Raw genomic sequence first — 21,256 nt, forward strand, 5'->3', positions numbered from 1 at the left:
TTTCATACTTCAAGCATGTCTGGCACACTCAAAACAGGTAGTTCCTCAAAATGTTAAGCATAGGGATGCTCATGTAAAATGTTGAGCATATGGTCCTATGACACAGTAATTTTACTCCTAGGTATGTACACAAAAGAAATGCAAACATATGTCCATGTAAAGATTTGTACACAAGTGTTCATAGCAGCACGAAGTGGGAATAACCCAAATGTCCATCAGCTGGTGAATAGAAAACAATATGTGGCATATACATACAGTAGAATATTATTCAACCATAAAAAGAAATGGAGTACTGGGCTTCCCTGGTGGCGCAGTGGTTAGGAGTCCACCTGCTGTTGCAGGGGACACGGGTTCGTGCCCCGGTCCAGGAGGATCCCACATGCTGCGGAGCGGCTGGGCCCGTGAGCCATGTTCGTTGAGCCTGCGCGTCTGGAGCCTGTGCTCTGCAAAGGGAGAGGCCACAACAGTGAGAGGCCCGCATACCACAAAAAAAAAAAAAAAAAAAAAGAAATGGAGTATTGACAGATGCTGCAACAGGGATGAACTTCAAAACCTGCATGCTAAGTGAAGAAAGCCAGACATGTGAGAGCACATATTGTGTGACTCAGTTTACTAGAAACTTCCAGAATAAGCAAATCCACAGAGACAGAGAGTAGATTAGTGGTTGTCAGAGGCTGAGAGGACGGGAGAATGGACAGTACTTGCTAATGGGTACAGGGTTTCTTCTGAGCCTAATTAAAATGTTCTAAAATTAGATAGTGGTGAAAGTTGCACAGCTCTGTGAATATAGTAGAAATCATTTAGTTGTGTACTTAAAATGAGTAAATTTTGTGGTATGTGAATTATATATCTCAATAAAGCTGTTAAAAAATGAATGTAGATTAGATGGAAATAGAAATAGAAGTATGTAAAATGTAAAAAAAAAAAAAAAAAAGGTGTCTGGCAGAATGCAAAATGATCCAGAAAACAGAGGTAGTTCTCTTAGCCATTTTGTTTAGATTAAATGACTCCCTTTGTACTCTTCCCTCTAAACATTATTTTTGAGGGAAATCTCTGTCAAAAGAAAGAACTAAAATCAAACAGCTTTACGTGTGGTCTTAATAAGGTAAAACATTGGTAAACGGCTAGTCGTTAATTTTGGAGAAGACCAGTGCCCTGAATCTCTGACTAGCTGGTTCCTGCCCTGTACTCTGGGGTCAAGTCTGGTTCAGTCTCTTCACCATATGTCCTGTTCTCAGTCTGCGCCTTGGCTCTGTACCACCCAGGACTGACTTCACAGATGCCCCCTAAATTCATCCTCCTTTCTACTAAGCAGGGTCTGACAATACCTTCTATTTATTCACTCCTTTTTTTTTTTTTAACCAGTATTTACAGTGTACTTTCTATAGGCCAAGCATTGTGCCAGTCATTTTCTAACTTCAAATCATCATTTTCTAACCTCAAAGAGTTATTTTCATCATGAGAAACACAAGCCAGGGGCGGGAGAAATGCAGGGAACCATACTGTACTCCAAGTATCTTACCTTGTGTCTTAAAGTTAATGACATTGAGGCAGCAACTTATAGTCCCAGGGGTAACACTGCTTTATGAAAGAAAAGCAGTGACTTAGAATTATGTTTAAAATGGTGAAGTAGATTGAATTTGGTTATCTCTGCATATTCATGGTTAGTTGGCTATGATTTTAGGGGCATCAGAAAGTCTCATACGTCCTCAGTTATCTCAAGTATCCCAGTGTTGTCTCAATAGTTCAGCTTCAGACTCATTCTACTTCTTCTGAAGTTATGGTCTTCTCTTGTTATTTTTATTTATTGCATACCTCCCATGGGTTCGGCACCATGGTAGCCACAGATGATATAAGACATCTGACCTGACCCCTCAGCCCCTGTGGAACTTACATCCTTGGGCTACCTCTATTCCATCCTGGAGATTTATTCCGTTAGCATCATATTATGAGACACAGTTCTTCTGGGAGGGCAGCCAAAAGCAGGGTGGCACAAGAGAAGCATAAAACCCAGCTAACTCATTTTAGCGTATCAGTTTATCTCACTTTTGATGTGCACTGAATTTATTTCATGCTAGCAGCAGCTGGCTACATAAGCTCAAGGAGTCAATCAGTTTTGATAATGAAAAAAGGAAGGAAGGCAACATAATTGTAGATCAGGGACCCAAAAGAGACAGAATCTGGGAGAGTGTGCTCAAGTCGGGTGGTGTGATCAGCCCAGAGCCAGTATGATGTTAGTGATAGAGAAGTGGCATGATGTTGGAGGAAAGGCAAAGGCAAGGAGTTTCCCCAAATTTATATTTTTCCCTTTAAACAAAGCTCTCTTTACAGGCCGCTAATTTGGAAATGTGAAGAAATGTATTCTGCTTCAACCTATGGACAATTACTTATTTTTAAAGGAGTATTCACATTTGCTATATCAAAATTCTTTTGTCTTGTGGAAGATGTAATTCTGTGGCTCATATGATTGTATTTTACTCTCCACTATGAATTATTTAGAGCATCTTCTCTTTTAACTGTATACCAAAACATCGTTAGAGGTTATCTAATAGCTAGATCATCATTTGATTCTCCCATGGAGGCTTGTAGGCCAATTTTCACCCTGTTATACTCTCCAGAATAATGAAACTAATTTGGGATCTTGCTGTGGAATTAAATGCTCATACAGATCCCAACCCCTCTGAGACCATAAACATCTGCCATAATATTTCATTATCGCCAAATAACCTTACTATTACCAGTACACCTCTCAGTGGAGGAAAAGAGTTTAGGGACTGGCAGAAATGTTCTGGGAAGTATTGCATTGCCAATGGTTTGTAGTCTAAGAAATTTTGGCACCAAATAACCATTCCATTTTTATTAGATCCTCCATTATTTTCTCTAATCTTGAGAATAAAACTGTACCTGGACAACTGTTTAGACTGTTAGGAATTCCATGTCAGTTCTGAGGTAGTTGTAGACCTCTTCAAAAGTATTTGCAACTGTCGTTATCATACTGATACTACCTTACATTTGCTGAGCCCTTATTATGTACAAGGCACTTTGCTAAAGGCTTTTATGCATTATCTCAATCATCACAATGACCTTGTGGGGCGATTATTATTATCCCCATCTTACAAATGAGCAAACTGAAGCAAAATTAATTGCCAAACAACATTACACATCTAATAAAGAGCCCACCCAAGATACACACCCAGGCTCTCTGGCTGCAGAGGTCCTGCACATACTCAGGCAGGTGCATTTATGATCTTCCATGACCCTCCCCTTGGGTATGGAGCAGGCAGCAAAAAGTGAATGTAAAAGGATCAGAGGTAGAGTTAAGTCCTAAGAAGAAGCAAAGCCAAATAAGGGCATAGCGAGGGATGGAGTGGTGAGAAGGGAAATATTTTAGACAGGGTGGTCAGGGAAGACATATCAGATAAGGTTTTGAGGTAGAGCCATCTATGGAGCCAGTTGAACATGGCAGAGAGGGCATTCTAGGTAAGGTATTCATTCTTGGAGAAATAAGGTGCCCCCTACCCCCTGCAGATAACTGGACAAGTGGGGGTTTATGCAAAGGGCTCAAAGAGGTAGGTGGAAAAGTAGGCAGAGGCTATGATACCACAGCCTCTAGTTCCCCCTTCTCTCTCATCAAGCCCAGCTCTTGTCCCATCCTTTTCCCCAAGTACGTCACTTTCTTTGAGACAGCCTTTTTTTCCAGACTCCTTAACTGTACCTCCTCTCACATTATGCCAGCACCTTCCTCTTCCTAGCTCCCTTGCTAGTGCGTGTCCCTCCCCTGCACCCTCACTCTCTTGGGCTCTCTGGTCAGCCTCCGGAACACTGCCGGCAAAAATCACTCCGCTGTGCATTTGTACCCTTTGACAATCTACCCCTTGTCCTGTCTCTGGGTAGCTCCCTCTTTCGTCCGTCCTCACTTTGGCCAAACCCTCCACCTTGTCCCATCCCACTATTTGCTAGAAGGTGGGCTTCTCCTTTACTTCTCTGAGAAACCCAGACCGTCATGTATGTACTTTAACTTCTCACCTCCATTCTTAATAATTACCTTGATTCTTACTTACCTTTACATCCTTTGACTGGTGATCAGTGAGTCTTTTTTCCCGACCACAGCGAGTCTTTTAACCTGAGCTCTTGATGACATTTACCTCCTACACCATGGCCTTAGTCTCTGGTTCTTCTCCCCAAGACTCTCATGTATTAAAAAATACCCCATCTTTATTACTGTGCCTCCCTTCTAAAACAGAGTTTGTGCTCATTGTCTCCACTTTTACACCTACCATTTACTCAATACACTGCAGCTGCCCTCATCATGCTGAACAAACCACATGGGCTAGGTCAACCATGCACACCCAATTGCTAACTTTACAATTTTTGTCCCTCCGTTCACTTACCCTCTCTACAGCTTATGACACTATTGGCCATTTCTCTAACCCTAACATCACCTTCTCCCGGCTCTTTGCCTACTTCTCTGATGATTCCTTCTGCTTCATTTGAGTGCTTCTTTTTCTCACCTCACCCTTTAAATGTTGGTGTGTTCCAGAGTTCCATCCTTGTCCATCTTTTCATCTTACACTGTTTTGTTGGGTGAATTCACCCATTCCCATGGCTTCACCATTATGCTAGTGACTTACATATCAGTATCGTCAATCCAGATGTCTCTTGTATGTGCTGGATCAGTAAATCCAAATTCCTATTGGAGTCTGCAACCCCCTCAGCATATCTAAAACTAAGGGAAGCACCTGCAAGTCATCCAGACTTCTCCATTTATCTTAACCCTTCTGCCTTATACCTCCTCTCTTTTGCTGCCTCCAACCCCATGTCATTAGAGAATGAATATTGTTACTTCTATTAATTTTATTTCTTTTTATATTTGTCCCATACACACGATCTCTTCTGCTTCTTACTTTGGTTTAGGACTTTGTCTTCTTCTGCCTGGTCTACTGAAATACCATCTTCATTATCTCCCTTCCTCCAGCCCTAATCTCCAATCAGCTCTCCTCACTAGTGCACAAGTGAGTTTCCTAAAATGTAAAATAGCTGATAAAACTCCTATGCTTTCTATCTGAAATTTAGTGAGGGAATGGCTTTCAAAGAGATGATCTATTAAAAATCTAAAAAATGTCAACATGTATTTAATTAGAAGGTGTTCTACTTGGCGAGACAAACAGTGGAGAGGCAGGTCAAATTTGGAAATGTGAGGATACAAGAAGCAGGCTGTAGGGGTGGGTTTTCAGAGTCAAATTCCGTTCTACCTATTATTTAAAAGATGCTATTACGACTGTACTTTAGATGAAGAGAGATAGAACCACTTCAAACAACTCTATTTCTAAAATGTTCCCAGTTGTGACTCTTAACTCCATGTAGGCAAATATAGTCTTCTGTTATTATAAAAATTTTATTAGCCAAGCTATCTACTAAAGATTTTATGTAACAAATCCTTTCTTATTACCTCAAGATTTATTGTTAAATTTGGGCCAACGTAGAAAAATGTTATAGTTACTTCTCCAAAGATAGTTGTAGACCGGAGATTCTGGCCAAATTGTTCTAATTTTGAAATCGCAGTCATATATTTTACAGTTCAATTCTTCTTTACCTGCGTTCTGTAGGCCCTTAGGAGCATACAAAATTAAGTGTAAATTCTCATTAATTGTGTAGTATTTATAAATCACTTTGAAGAGTAAAAAGAGGTACATTTATGCTAAACATTTTTGCATTAATGAAGCAAAAATGACAAAATATTGACATTTATTGGATTCAGGTTGAGGGAGGGAGACATACGTGATATTCATTTTACTATTCTTCATACATTTATTTTTGACAAATTTTATAATGGGAATTTTTTAAATTAAATGATAATGGTATTATCATACCTTCCCAAGTGTAAGGGTTGTTGCAGAGAGGCCTCTGAATCACCTATTAAATTGTAAATACCAAGTGGATGAAGTGGGTGCATTGTCCATTCTAGCACAATATTGTTTTGTGTAAAATCATTAACTTTGAATACTAAGGAAAAATAAATTTTGATGGTCTTCATAGTTAATGTCCCCTGTATATTCTGAAATAATGATGTTTATTTCCCTAGGACTTTTCAGCATGGCATGGACGATTCTGCCTCAGATTCCTTAAAGCCATTTTTCAAGCAACCATTACACTGGCTTTCTTGCATATCACATTTCTACCCTTCTTTACTCAGGTGAGAACCTCTAAAAACTAGACCATCTATAATTCTTTGATTCCTTTGAAGTTTAATAGAAACTTTTATCCATGGAGGTGAATACATCTTACAAAAAGAAATTAAAACTTTTGACAACTACGCAGGTAAGTAAAGAGTATATTTCTTTCTTTAGCTCAAGAATCCAAGATATAGGCCTCATAATCATTCTACTAACATAGTTTTACTAAAGTAATGGAAAAATGTGAATTTTTGGAATTTAGTTTTATTTTAGCTAATAGCCTAGCCATTTTAAAATTCATCCTTCTTGATTTATGACTGGGGATTTGACAGTTCTCCAGCTAATTGTCAAAAAAAAAGCAGTAATACGGGATAATTCATGTGACTCACTCAGAGCCTGAGGAAAAAGTTGAGAGAGGAGTAACTTAAAAAATTATGAATAGGGTCTTTCACTTTTATTATTTAATTGATGGCATTTAAACATAAGAAAAATCATTTAAAGCAAGAAATGTACTTCCAGAGTAATTTGATGACATTTTGTGGCATTACATGGAATGTCAGTTTGATTCTTTGCTGAATATATCATAGGAAAGTAGCTTTCCTTGGTATCTGTGAATAAATATATCATGTATAGCTGTAGGAGAATACTGTTAATCCCTACACATTCTTGATTCATCTTAGAAATACACTATTAGTGATTTCACTATCTAAATTGACTGACTGTATCTCTCTCTTGAGGAGCAAGAGTCCTACCCGTAAAAAGAGGGCATGAAAACCTCATACACAAGTCTCTATAGACACAATAAACATATACTGTTTACCTATCATGTGCCTGTCCTCATATATGTAATGGGAAATCCAAGATCAATGAGACATTTGCCCTCCTACCTTCAAGGACCTCAGAGTATTGTTGTTACTTCACTTACATATAAAACATTTTCAACATCTACGAACAATTCCTATGACTGATTCCTAGAAAGGGAACACCCTGGGACTTCCCTGGTGGTACAGTGGTTAAGCCTCCGTGCTCACAATTCAGGGGGCCCAGGTTTGATCCCTGGTCAGGAAACTGAATCCCGTGTGCTGCAACTAAAGACCCAGTGCAGCCAAATAAGTAAATAAATAAATAAATATTTTTTGAGGAAAGAAAGAAATGGAACACCCTTAATACTCTGTCACCTCCATACACTGCAGCTGTCACGTAAATACCTCTTACGTCTTTAAGGATTAAATAGCTGACTTTAATATTCGCTATTGCAAGGGTAACACATTAAACAACTGGATCTTTTACAGTGTGAGTTAAACAAACAACCTGTTTCATTTTGATGAGTTCCCAAACTTCTAAACATATTTGTTCTCCATGTTATTATCACATTTGTTTAATCTGTTTTGTCCATGGCTCACGGGCCCAGCCGCTCCGCGGCATGTGGGATCTTCCCAGACTGGGGCACGAACCCGTGTCCCCTGCATCAGCAGGCGGACTCTCAACCCCTGTTTTATTGCCTGCTTTTATCTTAATCTATAACCAATGGAGTTACCTCTTTAAGCATAGCTGATAAGACTTCCACCTCCAGGCTTGCTCTGTTCAGCCCATCTAGAGGCCTGGGAAGTCAGCATGTAAATGGGTTTATCTTTCAAATAGCTTCTTCTTATATTTAACTTCTTTCTCTTTTCTTTTCTTTTTAATAAATTTATTTATTTATTTTTGGCTGTGTTGGGTCTTCGTTTCTGTGCGAGGGCTTTCTCCAGTTGCGGGGAGCGGGGGCCACCCTTCATCGCGGTGCGCGGGCCTCTCACTGTCATGGCCTCTCCCATTGCGGAGCACAGGCTCCAGACGCGCAGGCTCAGTAGTTGTGGCTCACGGGCTTAGTTGCTCCATGGCATGTGGGATCTTCCCAGACCAGGGCTTGAACCCATGTCCCCTGCATTGGCAGGCAGATTCTCAACCACTGCGCCACCAAGGAAGCCCCTCTTTCTCTTTTCTATACCTAAAGCAAACGTAACTGTAATAAGACTTTTCTTTCTTTCTGCTTGATTATAGCAATCAATCTTCACTATTATCCTAATGCAAAGATTAGAACATGGTGGTGACTACTCAGCCCACAGTGGAAATGCAATTTGATACAAGTTTTCTGGAGAGCAATATAATAAACTGTATCAAAAACCTTAAAAATATTTATGACCCTTTATCAGCGATTCCATTGCTAGGAATCAATCATAAGGAATTAATCAGAGCTGCTGAGAAAGTTTTATATGCATGGATATTCATCGAAGCATTATTTGTAAAAGGAAAACATGGAAATAAATGTCTCACAGTTTGGAATTAGACAAATCACCTATGGATTAGCCACGCGATAGACTACTGTGGCGTCGTTAAAAAGGTTGATTTTGAAAAATATTAAATGACAAATCATTGTGATTTATACTCAAGGGAAGACTGCAGGTTAGTAATGTTGTAGTAATCAAAGCCAGCCCAGTTTTTAGAGTGATCACTGTGAACCTGACATGCCCAGTGCTTCATGTACATTATCTTTTTCAAATCTCACACCAGTCTTTGAAATAAGTACTCATGTGCTTCTTTCATGGAGAGTAAAGTGATGTGCAGGTAGCAACTTTCTGAAGAGAACAAATCTGGGAGGCAGATTCTGAACCTCGGCTTGTCTGCTTCCAAAGCCCGAGCTCCTGACAGCTGCACCTCCACCTTTCAGAGGGAGAGCAGTTCAGGGTGACGTTAACAGTCATGCAAGAAAAATCTAAGATTGTCAGTTATTCATTATGTAAAGTCTCTTTGTCATTCGACTTGCAGGAGCCCTGATATACTAATGTATAGTGTTTATCTCCAAGGGAGGGATCTAGTAGGCAGATTCCCCAAACTTGCATCATATGGGAGCCCCCATTTCCCAGGGGATGAACAATTATTGCAAGATGGCACACAACTGAGAAGTGTTGAACTATGCCATACTACTCTACACATAGCATTTTAAAAGTATGTAGAGGGCTTCCCTGGTGGCGCAGTGGTTGAGAGTCCGCCTGCCGATGCAGGGGACATGGGTTCGTGCCCGAGTCTGGGAAGATCCCACATGCCGCGGAGCGGCTGGGCCCGTGAGCCATGGCCGCTGAGCCTGTGCGTCCGGAGCCTGTGCTCCGCAACGGGAGAGGCCAAGTATGTAGAGAAAAACAAATATTGAAAGGATATAAAAACTCTATGCTAGAGAGCTTATAGTTTACATGTTTATATGGTAGGATTGTAAGCAATTTTAATTTTTATCTGGGCACTTTCCAAATTTCCTATAATGAAAGCAGCTTAATTTTATTTTTTTTTTCATCCACACATACATTTTATTGCAGATATAATTCCTTCTTGTTTGAGAAGGGTAGGATCTTTCTACATATACTCTCTGACACATCATTCAGTTAATGGTTTGGACATCTTCACTTCTCAGTGTCTAGAGATCACACACGGTTCATTTTTTTAAAAAAATAAGTTTATGTATTTATTTTTGGCTGTGTTGGGTCTTCGTTGCTGTGTGTAGGCTTTCTCTAGTTGTGGCGAGCGGAGGCTACTCTTTGTTGTGGTGCACAGGCTTCTCGTTGCAGTGGCTTCTCTTGTTGCAGAACACGGGCTCTAGACATGCGGGCTTCAGTAGTTCTGGCACACAGGCTCAGTGGTTGTGGCTCGCGGGCTCTAGAGCACAGGCTCAGTAGTTGCAGCGCACGGGCTTAGTTGCTCCGCGGCATGTGGGATCTTCCCGGACCAGGGCTCGAACCTGTGTCCCCTGCATTGGCTGGAAGATTCTTAACCACTGAGCCCCACCAGGGAAGTCCCTCACACACACGGTTCTTTTCAACAGCATTGCTCTGTTTTCATTCATCTTTGCAGAGGGATGTTCACTGCAATGACAGTGTGCATATGAGTTCAATTTGCTTATTTCAGTTATTAATCATTCACTTATTCAGCCATCCAGCAAGCATTGTTTGAGCCACTACAATGCCTAAAACTCTAGGCATTCATAGAAATATGAATCAGTGAAGGGTCCTTGTCCTTAAGAAGCAGCATTCCAGAGAAAGGGTGCACTGTGCATAACCACGTCCTATCAAGTTTCACGAGGTCGGGAGGGGACATTGCACAGAGTAACAGAGGAGCACACGTGGGGAGGAGTCCAGCCTCAGATGCTAGGTGTCAGGGAAGGCTTGCAGAGTGGCTGACTCCCGGAAGGAGTTCTGAGAGGTTGGTGGGGACATGCGTCAGGCAAAGGGCTGGGCATGGCCAGAGAGGGCCAACAAGTGGCAAGCACAGGGCAGGATGTAGCGTCACGTGTGACAGGCACTGAGGAGACTCATGGTGAGGAGGAAGAGGACTCACCCTGGTGGTCACGACACCTGGGCTCCCCGACGTGCTTCTTCCCCTAATCCCTGTGTCTTCATCGCTAAATCCCTTCCCTTCTCTGTTTCTCAGCCTCCACATCTCAAAGGAGCACTTTGACTTTCACATCCTGTGACTTTTTTTTTTTTGGTATTGAGACATTATTTTTATTTCCTTTTTTTTGCCTATCAGTCTTTTTTTTTTTTTAACATCTTTATTGGGGTGTAATTGCTTTACAATGGTGTGTTAGTTTCTGCTTTATAACAAAGTGAATCAGTTATACATATACATATGTTCCCATATCTCTTCCCTCTTGCGTCTCCCTCCCTCTCACCCTCCCTATCCCACTCCTCCAGGCGGTCACAAAGCACCGAGCTGATATCCCTGTGCTATGCAGCTAAAGCGGCTTAATTTTATTAAGATTAAAAAATGTTAAAAGGAAAAAGAAACCTTTTTTTTTTTTTTTTTTTTTAAAATGCTCTTTGATTCACATGTATTACCCTGTAACCTCTCTACAGAGGATTTCTAGCTCTGGGCACTTCCTTTACCCCAACATTCTATGTCCGGCTGCCCATATTTCTTGAATGACCCACTGTATTACTGGAAACCCAGCATGATATCTTCAACAGATCCTTCTTTTCACTCTTCCCTTGTTCCCTAACCATGGTGTATTTTCTATAAGGAACATATCATTCTTAAACACTTCGAGGGTAGAATCTTGATTCTGCTTCCCATATTGAGCTGCTTGTTGCCTATTTCTACTGTATTATCATGTTCAGTTGATTCGTTCCCACAGTTCTCTTAGAACCAGTCTTTCTCTACAACCCATTGCAACAACCTTGGTCCATCTTACTATTATTTAATATGATTTAAAAACTGTTTTGGGGGGGCTTCCCTGGTGGCGCAGTGGTTGAGAATCTGCCTGCTAATGCAGGGGACACGGGTTCGAGCCCTGGTCTGGGAAGATCCCACGTGCCGCGGAGCAACTAGGCCCGTGAGCCACAGCTACTGAGCCTGCGCGTCCAGAGCCTGTGCTCCGCAACAAGAGGGGCCGTGATAGTGAGAGGCCCACGCACCGCGATGAAGAGTGGCCCCCACTTGCCACAACTAGAGAAAGCCCTCGCACAGAAACGAAGACCCAACACAGCAAAAATAAATTAATTAATTAATAAACTCCTACCCCCAACACCTTCTTAAAAAAAAAAACAAAACTGTTTTTGTTATACCATTCTACTGCTCAAGAACCTACAGTAGCTTCTGCTTCTCCCACACTTCCTGGCTTGTTTCCTGGAGCACCCAGCACTCTTCTCTGCTCCAGTTGTCAGTCTTCTCTCTTGTCTTTAAGACACAGTTATTCTACAATTTTAACTTTTATTTATTGCTTACTCTCAACTTTGAGCCTTTATTTATGTAGTTTTCTTTCCTGAAATGCCTTTGGTTCTCTATCTTGCCTTTTTAAATTCTCCATGCAAGTACAGTATGAACCCTTCTACCCTGACTTTCTGACAGTTATTCTCTCTAACATATAATATATATATGTTATATATATATAATAGTTCCATATAATCTGCACAGAAAGACATGATCCATGTGATTCATGATCCAACATGTTCCGAACAGAGGAACCCAGGATAGCAATAAAAGTAGTTTCAAAATAACTCAACTTATTGATTTGCATATGTCAAGCATTTCAATGGGAATTCCTAGACCACCATCATGTGACCTTAAAAATCTTTACCTTTCCATCCATTTCCTCACATAAGTCAGTGGTTGCTGTGTGTTTTTCACGCTCAAATTATCCTCCAAAACTCCATTCCTCACCTTAGCAACTAAAATGAACTGTTCAGGGAAATAAACATGGGTTAAATGATGATAAACTAAAAATATATTATGCTTTTTTTTTTTTTTGGAAAGGGTGAGGATGAGACTAAAATATTTAATATTATGACGTATCTTAGTAATTTAGTCACCTATTTGCTCATTTATTTACACCTGTGCATTGTTTCAGAAAGATTTAAGTTAGCTTTTAATAGTATTAAATATATTAAGATAATGAATTAAAAGTAGGTGAGAAGGAAGAAACAGAGCAAGGAGGACATGAAATTAAGACTTACAATAAGAGTTAGAGATGCATAAATAGTTGTATGCACTGTAAATTTGTCTAGGGTTACTAGAAAATGCCCACCAGGTATATAAATTGGTAAAAATAGAATTTTTCATGTTCTCCTAGAACTCCTGGAATAGAGTTTAGAAGAGTTTGCTTTAGGGAAAATATATGTATTTTCAAAGCAATAAGTAAAATATACTATATTCGTTATCCCTAGCAGTGTTACAGGCTAACAATGTGAGTTGATTTAGTAAGGGTAATCAGTTTCATGCTAGATTAAACTAAGGTATGTGGAGAATATATTAATCTCAGTGTTAATACTAGGACAGCACACTGTACTTTCATATAAATGTTCAAGAAAGAATACTATCTTAGTCAATTATACCGTTGCATTATAAAGTTTTTTTATTATTATTTTCCCAACTTTCATCATCTTGTGGTTCTTTCAGTAGTTCCAAATGCTTTTCAGGTCTTCCTTAGCTAAGGAGGTCATAACTGGACACTGAGTCCAAGTAGCATAATCAGTGTGAGTGAACAGTCCATTCATTTTACACTGCTCATTTTCTTTTATGATGACAACATGATGTTTTGATTCATGGCCAGTCCATTCTGAGCTGTGGATATTTCTTTCTACTATGCTCTTGTTTCCATTATGGTTTTTCTCAATGTAATCCTGTTTTGGATTTATATGCTTTTTTTCCCCCTCCCTAAATATTAAGCTACCTTTGGCTTCATTATATTATATGCTATGTGGGTCTTCCCATTTACGCAGTTTACCAAGATGTGTTCATTCATTCTTTCAATAAATGCATTTAAAATTTTTTCTCCAAGTAAGGCATATGCTAGGTATAAGTGGTGAGGGAAGAGATAGCCAATAAAATTTCTTTGCAGGTTCATCTACTTTGACCTGACCATTAAATGTTGAACATCTTTAGCATTCTATCATAGAACCTTTTGTAGGTGAACTCACACATGTCTGTGGTTTCATGTACTTTTTAAGTGGCCCCCAATTCAAATCTCTGCTTTCAGTCTTTTCTAGGACTACAGACCTATACATTCATGGGTGTGAATCATACATGAATGTCTCCTTCAGCACAGAGACACCTCAAACTCAACATGACAAAAATTCAACTTAGGATACTCACCTCCAAATTGATCCTCTTTCATTTTCCCCCATTTTGACTAATTGTACCTGCACATGATTGTATAAGGCAGAGACCAGAAGGCAACCTGAATACCTCCCTCTTTCTCTTCTACTAGATCCAGTTCATTACTAACTCTCGTTAATTTTAGCTCCTAATATTTGCTCTCCATAGTACCACCTTCGCCTTAGTGCATCATCTCTCTCCTGACTACTGCAGTGACTCCTTGGTTTCCTCCCGTGTATATGTTGACTCCAGTAGTCTCCAAACTATAGCCAGAGACTTCTCAAACCAAAATCTATTTTCAAAACTAAGTTTTATCATTTCACAGTTATAGCTCACAGCTCTCCATGAATTCCCCTTTACCCTTAAGCACACACAAAAAATTTACCATGGCCTGTAAGACCTACATAGATGTGGCTTACCCTCCTCTGCAACCTCTTCTGGTACCACACTACCCTGTGATTTTGCTCCTCACACATTAACCTTTTTTACATTTCCTTGCCATGAACTGTACCGTTCTGCCACAGGATCTCTGCACATGCTTTTCCCTTTCCCTGAACGGTCTTCTTCCCCTTTCACCTAGTAATGTCAATGTATCTTCCTACCTCAGTTCCAGTGTGACTTCTGTAGGGAAGCCTTTCATCAACCCCAAAGACTAGCTTACTTCTTCTCACTACATCTTCTAATAGCATCTTTTGCTTTTTCTTGATTGAGTTTTTATGGTTGTAATTTTATCTTTATTTGTATGACCATTTAAACCATGCATGTATTCCCTGCTGAATTCTGTGAAAACAATGGGTTGGTTTTTTACTTACTGTTGTGTCTCCATGGCCTTGCACGTAGAAATCAGCCAACAAATGTTGGTTTAATGACTAAGTGAATTAAGGAACAAATGAGTTATTGTAGTATTGTTTCAGATATTGCCACATTAAATGGTACTTTTAACTCTTTTCAAACATTTGATCTGAGTGGTCAAGCTCAGTGATGGGAAGACAGCTCTTGTTGGGGGTGTGGCTTCTAGTATCCTCAGGAGAGAACATCTGGGGAGGAGGACAAAAGAGAACTTTGGTCTCCCAGCTGCTGCTGTCAGGCTGTTCCATAGGACTGAAGAGAAAAGCTTAGAGAACTTGTACTCTGATGAGGTGCCAAGCTTTGACCTGGAGCCAACAGTCAGGGGAGAAGTAATGGGAGCTTTTCAACACCAAAGCTCTAACATGGCTGTTCCAGAGTGTGGATGGACAAGCAGCTGGATCTTTGAAAAGATTTTCAGAGAAAAAGTCATATGTTTGTGGAGCAGTTACTAAAAGAAGTGAAAATGTCAGGTGAGCTGCTTACTTGATATAGCTAGATATTTCTACATATCTTTCCTTTTCTATTATGGTTTAAAGGTATTATATAAATAAGAATATAGCAATGGAACCAGCAATGAGATAATAAGAAACAACTATAGGTTTCCACATTAGACAGACAAGGTTTGCAGACCTGTATAGTTTTGTGATTTGGAAAGTTAGTTAAATAGTTTATATTTTTGTGAGGAAGTTGAGACATAAATACAGTATGATCTTATTGATCTACTTGAAAACAGCACATAATACCATTGTCTACTTCCCCCATCCTGAAGCATCTTCTTCCCTTAGCTTCTGAGATATTCTCATGGCAGAGTTATGAGGATTTAATTAGCTAATGTGCCTACAAGGCACCCATCACGTAAGTGCTTACTAAACAATCATTCAGTACTGCTGTGTTAGTAAAGAGCTGTATGTTTCAGAAAGTGGCAGGTCTTATCAATTATCCAAACATGTTAAAAGGACCAGGTCCAAGTATGATAAAGTGGAAAGAATATTGAACTATTTTCTCATTGAGTCTCTGCACTTATCAGAAGTGTGATGCCAGGGGAGACCTTTCTTGAACTCCTGTAACAGGATATTTATTATCTGGTAGACAAGGACCAATAATAGTTAAAGGCTCCAGAGAGATAACTTCTGCTCCTCTAAAGGGATGGTTAAGTGATTTAGTAGTCTCCAGTGTCTTATTGACTCAGGTGCTGGAATAGCACTTCTGGGGGAGTCCAAAAGTGATGGTTGACATGTAATATCAACATTATTTTAAAAATTAAAATTAGATTCTTATGTATTTTTAGAAATAAGGTACATTAATCTGTGTAACATTAAAGTGTGGAGCTATGAGTTTGGGGCACTAATATATCTTTGGGTGATTTTTGAGAAATGGGGTCATCCCAAGTGCAAATGTTTAATTTACTAACATCAAGAAATAATTCACGGGCTTCCCTGGTGGTGCAGTGGTTGAGAATCCGCCTGCCGATGCAGGGCACACGAGTTCGTGCCCCGGTCCGGGAAGATCCCAGATGCCGCGGAGCGGCTGGGCCCGTGAGCCATGGCCGCTGAGCCTGCGCGTCCGGAGCCTGCCTGTTGCTCCGCAACGGGAGAGGCCACAACAGTGAGAGGCCCGCGTACCGCAAAAAAAAATAATAATTCACATCCTCACAGGTTGAATGCCTATCCTTTAAGTTGCATACCAGGTAGTGTGGATACCATCATCTCTGAAAAACTGAGACTCTTTAAGAGTGTCAGTTTACCTCAGTGGACAAAGTTATTAAAAATCAAGGCAAATCCTATATATAAACATGTAGGTGAACCCTGTCTTATTTCTATTTATTGAATCATCTCTAATTATAAATATCATAGAGACATGGCTATACCCATTATAGAGATTAAAATGTATGCAAACATTTTCAGTGTTATAGCTACATATATTTTGCACATTCTTGATTAAAGTGATGAAGAAAAATACTTTGGGTTTTTGTTTTCCCCCCTCAGCTTTTTTCCCCAGGTACTAAAGAGAAAATGTTAGAACTGTTTTAAATATTTGTCTTCCCAGAAAGATTTGGAAGGATTAGTTTTGGAAAGGCAAAAGTAGTATAGTAATACGGAGCTTTTACTCCTCTGCTTTCATTATCCCACTTTAGGGCTTTCACTCTCAGCTTCTCTTTAGTTATGCCCTTGCCTTTGTTCTCTGAATCATGTAACTTATGGTCTCTGGCATAAATTTGGCCCAGTAATCTGTGACAGGAACCATCTGGTCAAAATCAGTCCCTAGATACCTTAAATAACATGGCTCCAATTTGGGAATCAGCCTTGAGACCACAGACCCGAGTTTGAGTCAAAAACATGGTATCCTCAATCAGGAGGTTGAATAGAGCCAAACATCCTCAGTGCTGGAAAATGCAACTTACCCACCAAATATCAACCAGGTTGAATGGAAGGAAACATGGAATAGTGGAATAATCATGGGTTCTGAAGTCAGAAAAACCTGGGTTCAAAGTCCAGTTGCCATATTTATTAACTAAATGACCTTGGACTATTTTCCCAATATTTCTGAAACATACATTAAGTGAGATGAGTCCTAAGTGTCTCCATGCATGTCTTATTTTGCATTTCCCGAAGAAGCAGACCCTGAGACAAGGATTGAAGTGAAATTAGTTTATTTTCTAAGTGGACGAAACTCTAGAGGGGAATGAATAAGTGAGACAAAGAAAGAAAGACAGCAAATAAGGATTAGTGTAATCAAGCCAACTACCATAGGAATAACTGGAACTTATACCTTCAGGGGAAATTTTTGGGGCCAGTGGGAAAGGCACATCTCAGAGTTTTCCCTCCAGGGCAACAAGGATGCTGAGGAATTTATTACCAATTTTCATCCGTCATTGGTTGAAGGCTGCTCTGGAGGTGTTAATTTGCTGGCACTTCCAACCTGTCTTGCTGGAAGGTAGAGAAATGCAGGTTCTGACAGCAAAAGGCAGACCATTGTCAACTGAGTGGTAAGGGCAAGAGGATGTGGGGACATTGACATTTGTTCTAACCCTTGCACCACTGAAATCCACTCATTATTGATGTTAAGTTCTCTGGGCCTTATCATTGATTCTTCAAGGTGATGGCTGGTCAAAAAAAAAAAAAAAGTTTTATTATGGTTGAGTTAATGGGACAAGTTAGAGTGTCTCCTGCTTCCATTATTCCTGAGTCTGCAAATGCTAATCGTCATTACATTCCTCTACCACTTATTCGAGCTTCCCCTTACCCTCGGTCATCACATCTGCTGGCGTATTTTGCTTCCCTAGCATAGACACAGACCTTCATCCTCAAGATGCTGAACCATAACTACCATTCCCTTATCAGAATGTGGTTACTTTGGTCACCTATTTACGGTTATTACCAGTCATGAGAGCATCAAGAGATGCCCTGGTGAATCCCTTGAGTTACAGACATACTCCTCCCTGCTCCCCATATGCAGTGGCTCCCCATAGTTCCTAGCTCCTCGGTGATAATCAGGGTTATTACCCTTACCAATATAGTAGCTCCTTTCTTTGCCTGCTAGACTGCTGGCATGGGAATCCAAAAATAACTAGAAGGCAGCTGTAACATTAGGTTTAGTGGATTTCTTCATGGTCCCCTGGTAGAGGTGTGCATTTTCCAAGTCACCCCACCACAGAAACCAGGACCTCCACTCACCCAGAGCCTATGGGGAGTTATGGGAATGGAAACCAGAAATTAAATTCCTAGTGGATAATCAGGAACTCTGGTGAGGGGGTGGCTTCTAGTATCCTTCGGAGAGGACTTTCAACCTGTGGCTCCTGGACCCATATGGTTTTTCTCTTAGGGACATAGAACCGTATAATGGCTGTTCATTTAAAGTAAATACCAAGTGTTGAAGAACAGTGCCCAACACTGCTCGGTGTTATCCCCAAGCTGTGCATTTCAGAGTCCATTCCAATGTTCCCCTAGGCTGACAGCTTCTGCGTGTTAAGTATATGGTAGGAGCAGTGACTCCCAAGGTCATGTGACCTGAGCAGTGAGGCTGCTCTTACTGCAGTCTGAACCTCCTACAGAGTCTTTGCTTGCCCTGTGCCCCACACACAACTGTGGTTGGAAGTCAAGCCATAGTGCACTGACAGGGCTAAGATTTTATAAATTTTCCACTGCAGTGTGAACGCATACCAAAAATCTGCAGAAATTACAAGTGAACTACTTGATATGTTTTCATAAAGTAAACACACCCAAATACAGCCAAGATTTTGAACAATGATTCTCTAAAAATAATTTGTTAGTTTCATAAACTAATAATGATTGAACCCCAACATTGCCTGGATTTGAAAAATTCCTTAGGCCTTTTCATGCCCCAGAAGTGCAGCACTAATTAGAGTATAAGCCTGATATAACCCAGCCATAAATTTGTCCTGTCTCCTAATACAAGATTTATGCATTTCAGTGGATTTATAAATTTTGTTCTCTTCTTTGTATTATAGTGGAAGTCAACATGTACATATTTGATACATATATACATATATTAAAAGTTTCCTTTTCTGTCATTTTTTGTAAGGCTAATCTCACTTTCACAGCTCCACCAGCTCAAAGGATGAGGGAACATATGCTTCTCCATATGCCCAGTGCCGACTCCTCAATGCATTTATTACTCAGAGCTTAGTGATTGAGGAATGTTTGTAATCTTTTATTTTTCCTTATAGTGAGTCATTCTGCTGTACTTTTCAAAATCTGTGATAAGTGGAAAGATCCAAGAATTGGGTACATTTCAACAAAGAGCTGCCCATCTGGTAAATGAGAGGTTTTGTTTATAACCAGGTATTCAAATAAGTGGTATGAAATGACATTCCAGTTATTTTGTCTTATTACATGTGTAAAGGACTGAGCAAAAACACAACCCTCCCTCCAATTCACTCTCCATACTGCAGCCAGATCAGGAAACTCATCTGCCTTAAGTTCTTCAACAGGTCCAAAGTCCCCACCTTGGCTAATGAGGCCCTCTGTGAACTGGCCCCTGTCTTCCTTCTTCAGATTTTCTCTCAACAATGCCCTTCCTTTCCTAAACTCCATCAAACTGGATCTTTCAGTTCATTAAATGTATCTTTAAGTCAGCACTCAACTCAAGCAAAATACATAGGTAGGAAATGTTAAAAATACTAAGTCAATTTTAATACACAGCTTACTACCAACTAGCTGCTTTTCATCTACCAGACCCCAAGCAAGTTTCTTGAAGTCAGCAGTTGGGGTTTAGGATAGAAACAGGGACAGCCATTGTGAGGATCTGCTTCAGTGTTTCAGTCCAAAAGGCTCACCTAGTGGTTTCTTCCTCTGGCACCATGTTTGGATTTTCTGCAAGAGCCAGACCAATCTGGGAATACCCAAAGGAATTCAGAACTGCTGAACTGACAGACCTGTTTCCTCGGGTCTGAGGGTTAAATAATTCCCCGCTTCTCTCTCCACCACCCATCTAGCTAACACTGCCTCACCAATTGCCAGGGAGTCTCTCCGTTTTGAGTTATGTTATCAGTCTCACATGGGAAGCCTGAGTTGGTCCAAAGTTCAGGTGATTTTGTGCATCATAAGGTTGTGAGATGTTCCAAATGCCCCAAGCCAAACCAAAGGGGAGATGCTTTTAAATTTCATTTTACATCTTCAGATCCTCTCACTTTTGTTTAAACCAGCATTTTGGCAAAGGATCCTCTTTTTTTTAAGAGTTTGTCTACCCATTTATGAGCATATGAGTCAACCAGCTAACATTTACAGAGCCTTAACTGTGCTTAGTTCATTGGTAAGAGCTTTGGGGTGTAAAACAAGTGTGCTCACAAGGCTTGAATCTGAGTGGAGAGATAAAGCTTTAATTGATGAAATAATAAAGTGCTAAAATCTGCATACTTGCCATAAGTTCTTTAATTCAGAGTGAGATAGACTGCTATGGAGAGAAAGTTTTAGTGAAGACTCTACAGAGAAAGTGATATTTTTGTGGCAAATTGAAGGATGGGTAAGATTAAGTATAGGGTCATGTGGAGGTTGCTGCCCAGGTGTCAGCCAAGGTGGACCTGTATGGGCACAAAGGCACAGAGGCAGGAAAGATAATACCAACTAGGCCTATCCCTGCTACCCGTGCTCCAGAAAGCACTGCCTTCCACAGTGGTTCTCAAACCTTAGTGTGCATCAGAATCTCCTGGAGAGGGCTTGTTAAAACACAGATTTCTGGGGCCCATTCCCAGAATTTCTGATGGGGTAAGACCTGGGAATTTGCATTTTTAACAAGTTCTCAGGGCTTCCCTGGTGGCACAGTGGTTAAGAAGCCACCTGCCAATGCAGGGCACACGGGTTTGAGCCCTGGTCTGGGAAGATCCCACACGCCGCGGAGCAACTAAGCCCATGCACCACAACTACTGAGCCTGCACTCTAGAGCCCGCGAGCCACAACTACTGAGCCTGCTCTCTAGAGCCCGCGAGCCACAACTACTGAGCCTGTGTGCCACAACTACTGAAGCCTGCACTCCTAGAGCCCGTGCTCCACAACAAGAGAAGCCCCTGCAGTAAGAAGCCCACGCACTGCAACGAAGAGCAGCCCCCACTCGTCGCAACTAGAGAAGGCCTGCACGCAGCAACAAAGACCCAAATGCAG

The 21,256-nt window shown here is 40.6% G+C and overlaps 1 protein-coding gene across 1 annotated transcript in view; it reads left to right on the forward strand.

Moving 5' to 3' along the window:
* KIAA0825 (KIAA0825 ortholog) overlaps positions 1-21,256 on the forward strand; it is a 416,652-nt gene that overhangs the window by 149,347 nt on the left and 246,049 nt on the right. The window contains exon 13 of the mRNA XM_007469758.1: positions 6,083-6,193. Within this exon, the coding sequence (XP_007469820.1) occupies positions 6,083-6,193 (111 nt within the window). The remainder of the gene's footprint in view (positions 1-6,082; positions 6,194-21,256) is intronic.

The sequence above is a fragment of the Lipotes vexillifer genome, unplaced genomic scaffold (assembly GCF_000442215.2).
Source record: "Lipotes vexillifer unplaced genomic scaffold, Lipotes_vexillifer_v1.1 scaffold67, whole genome shotgun sequence".
Lineage (NCBI taxonomy): Eukaryota > Metazoa > Chordata > Mammalia > Artiodactyla > Lipotidae > Lipotes > Lipotes vexillifer.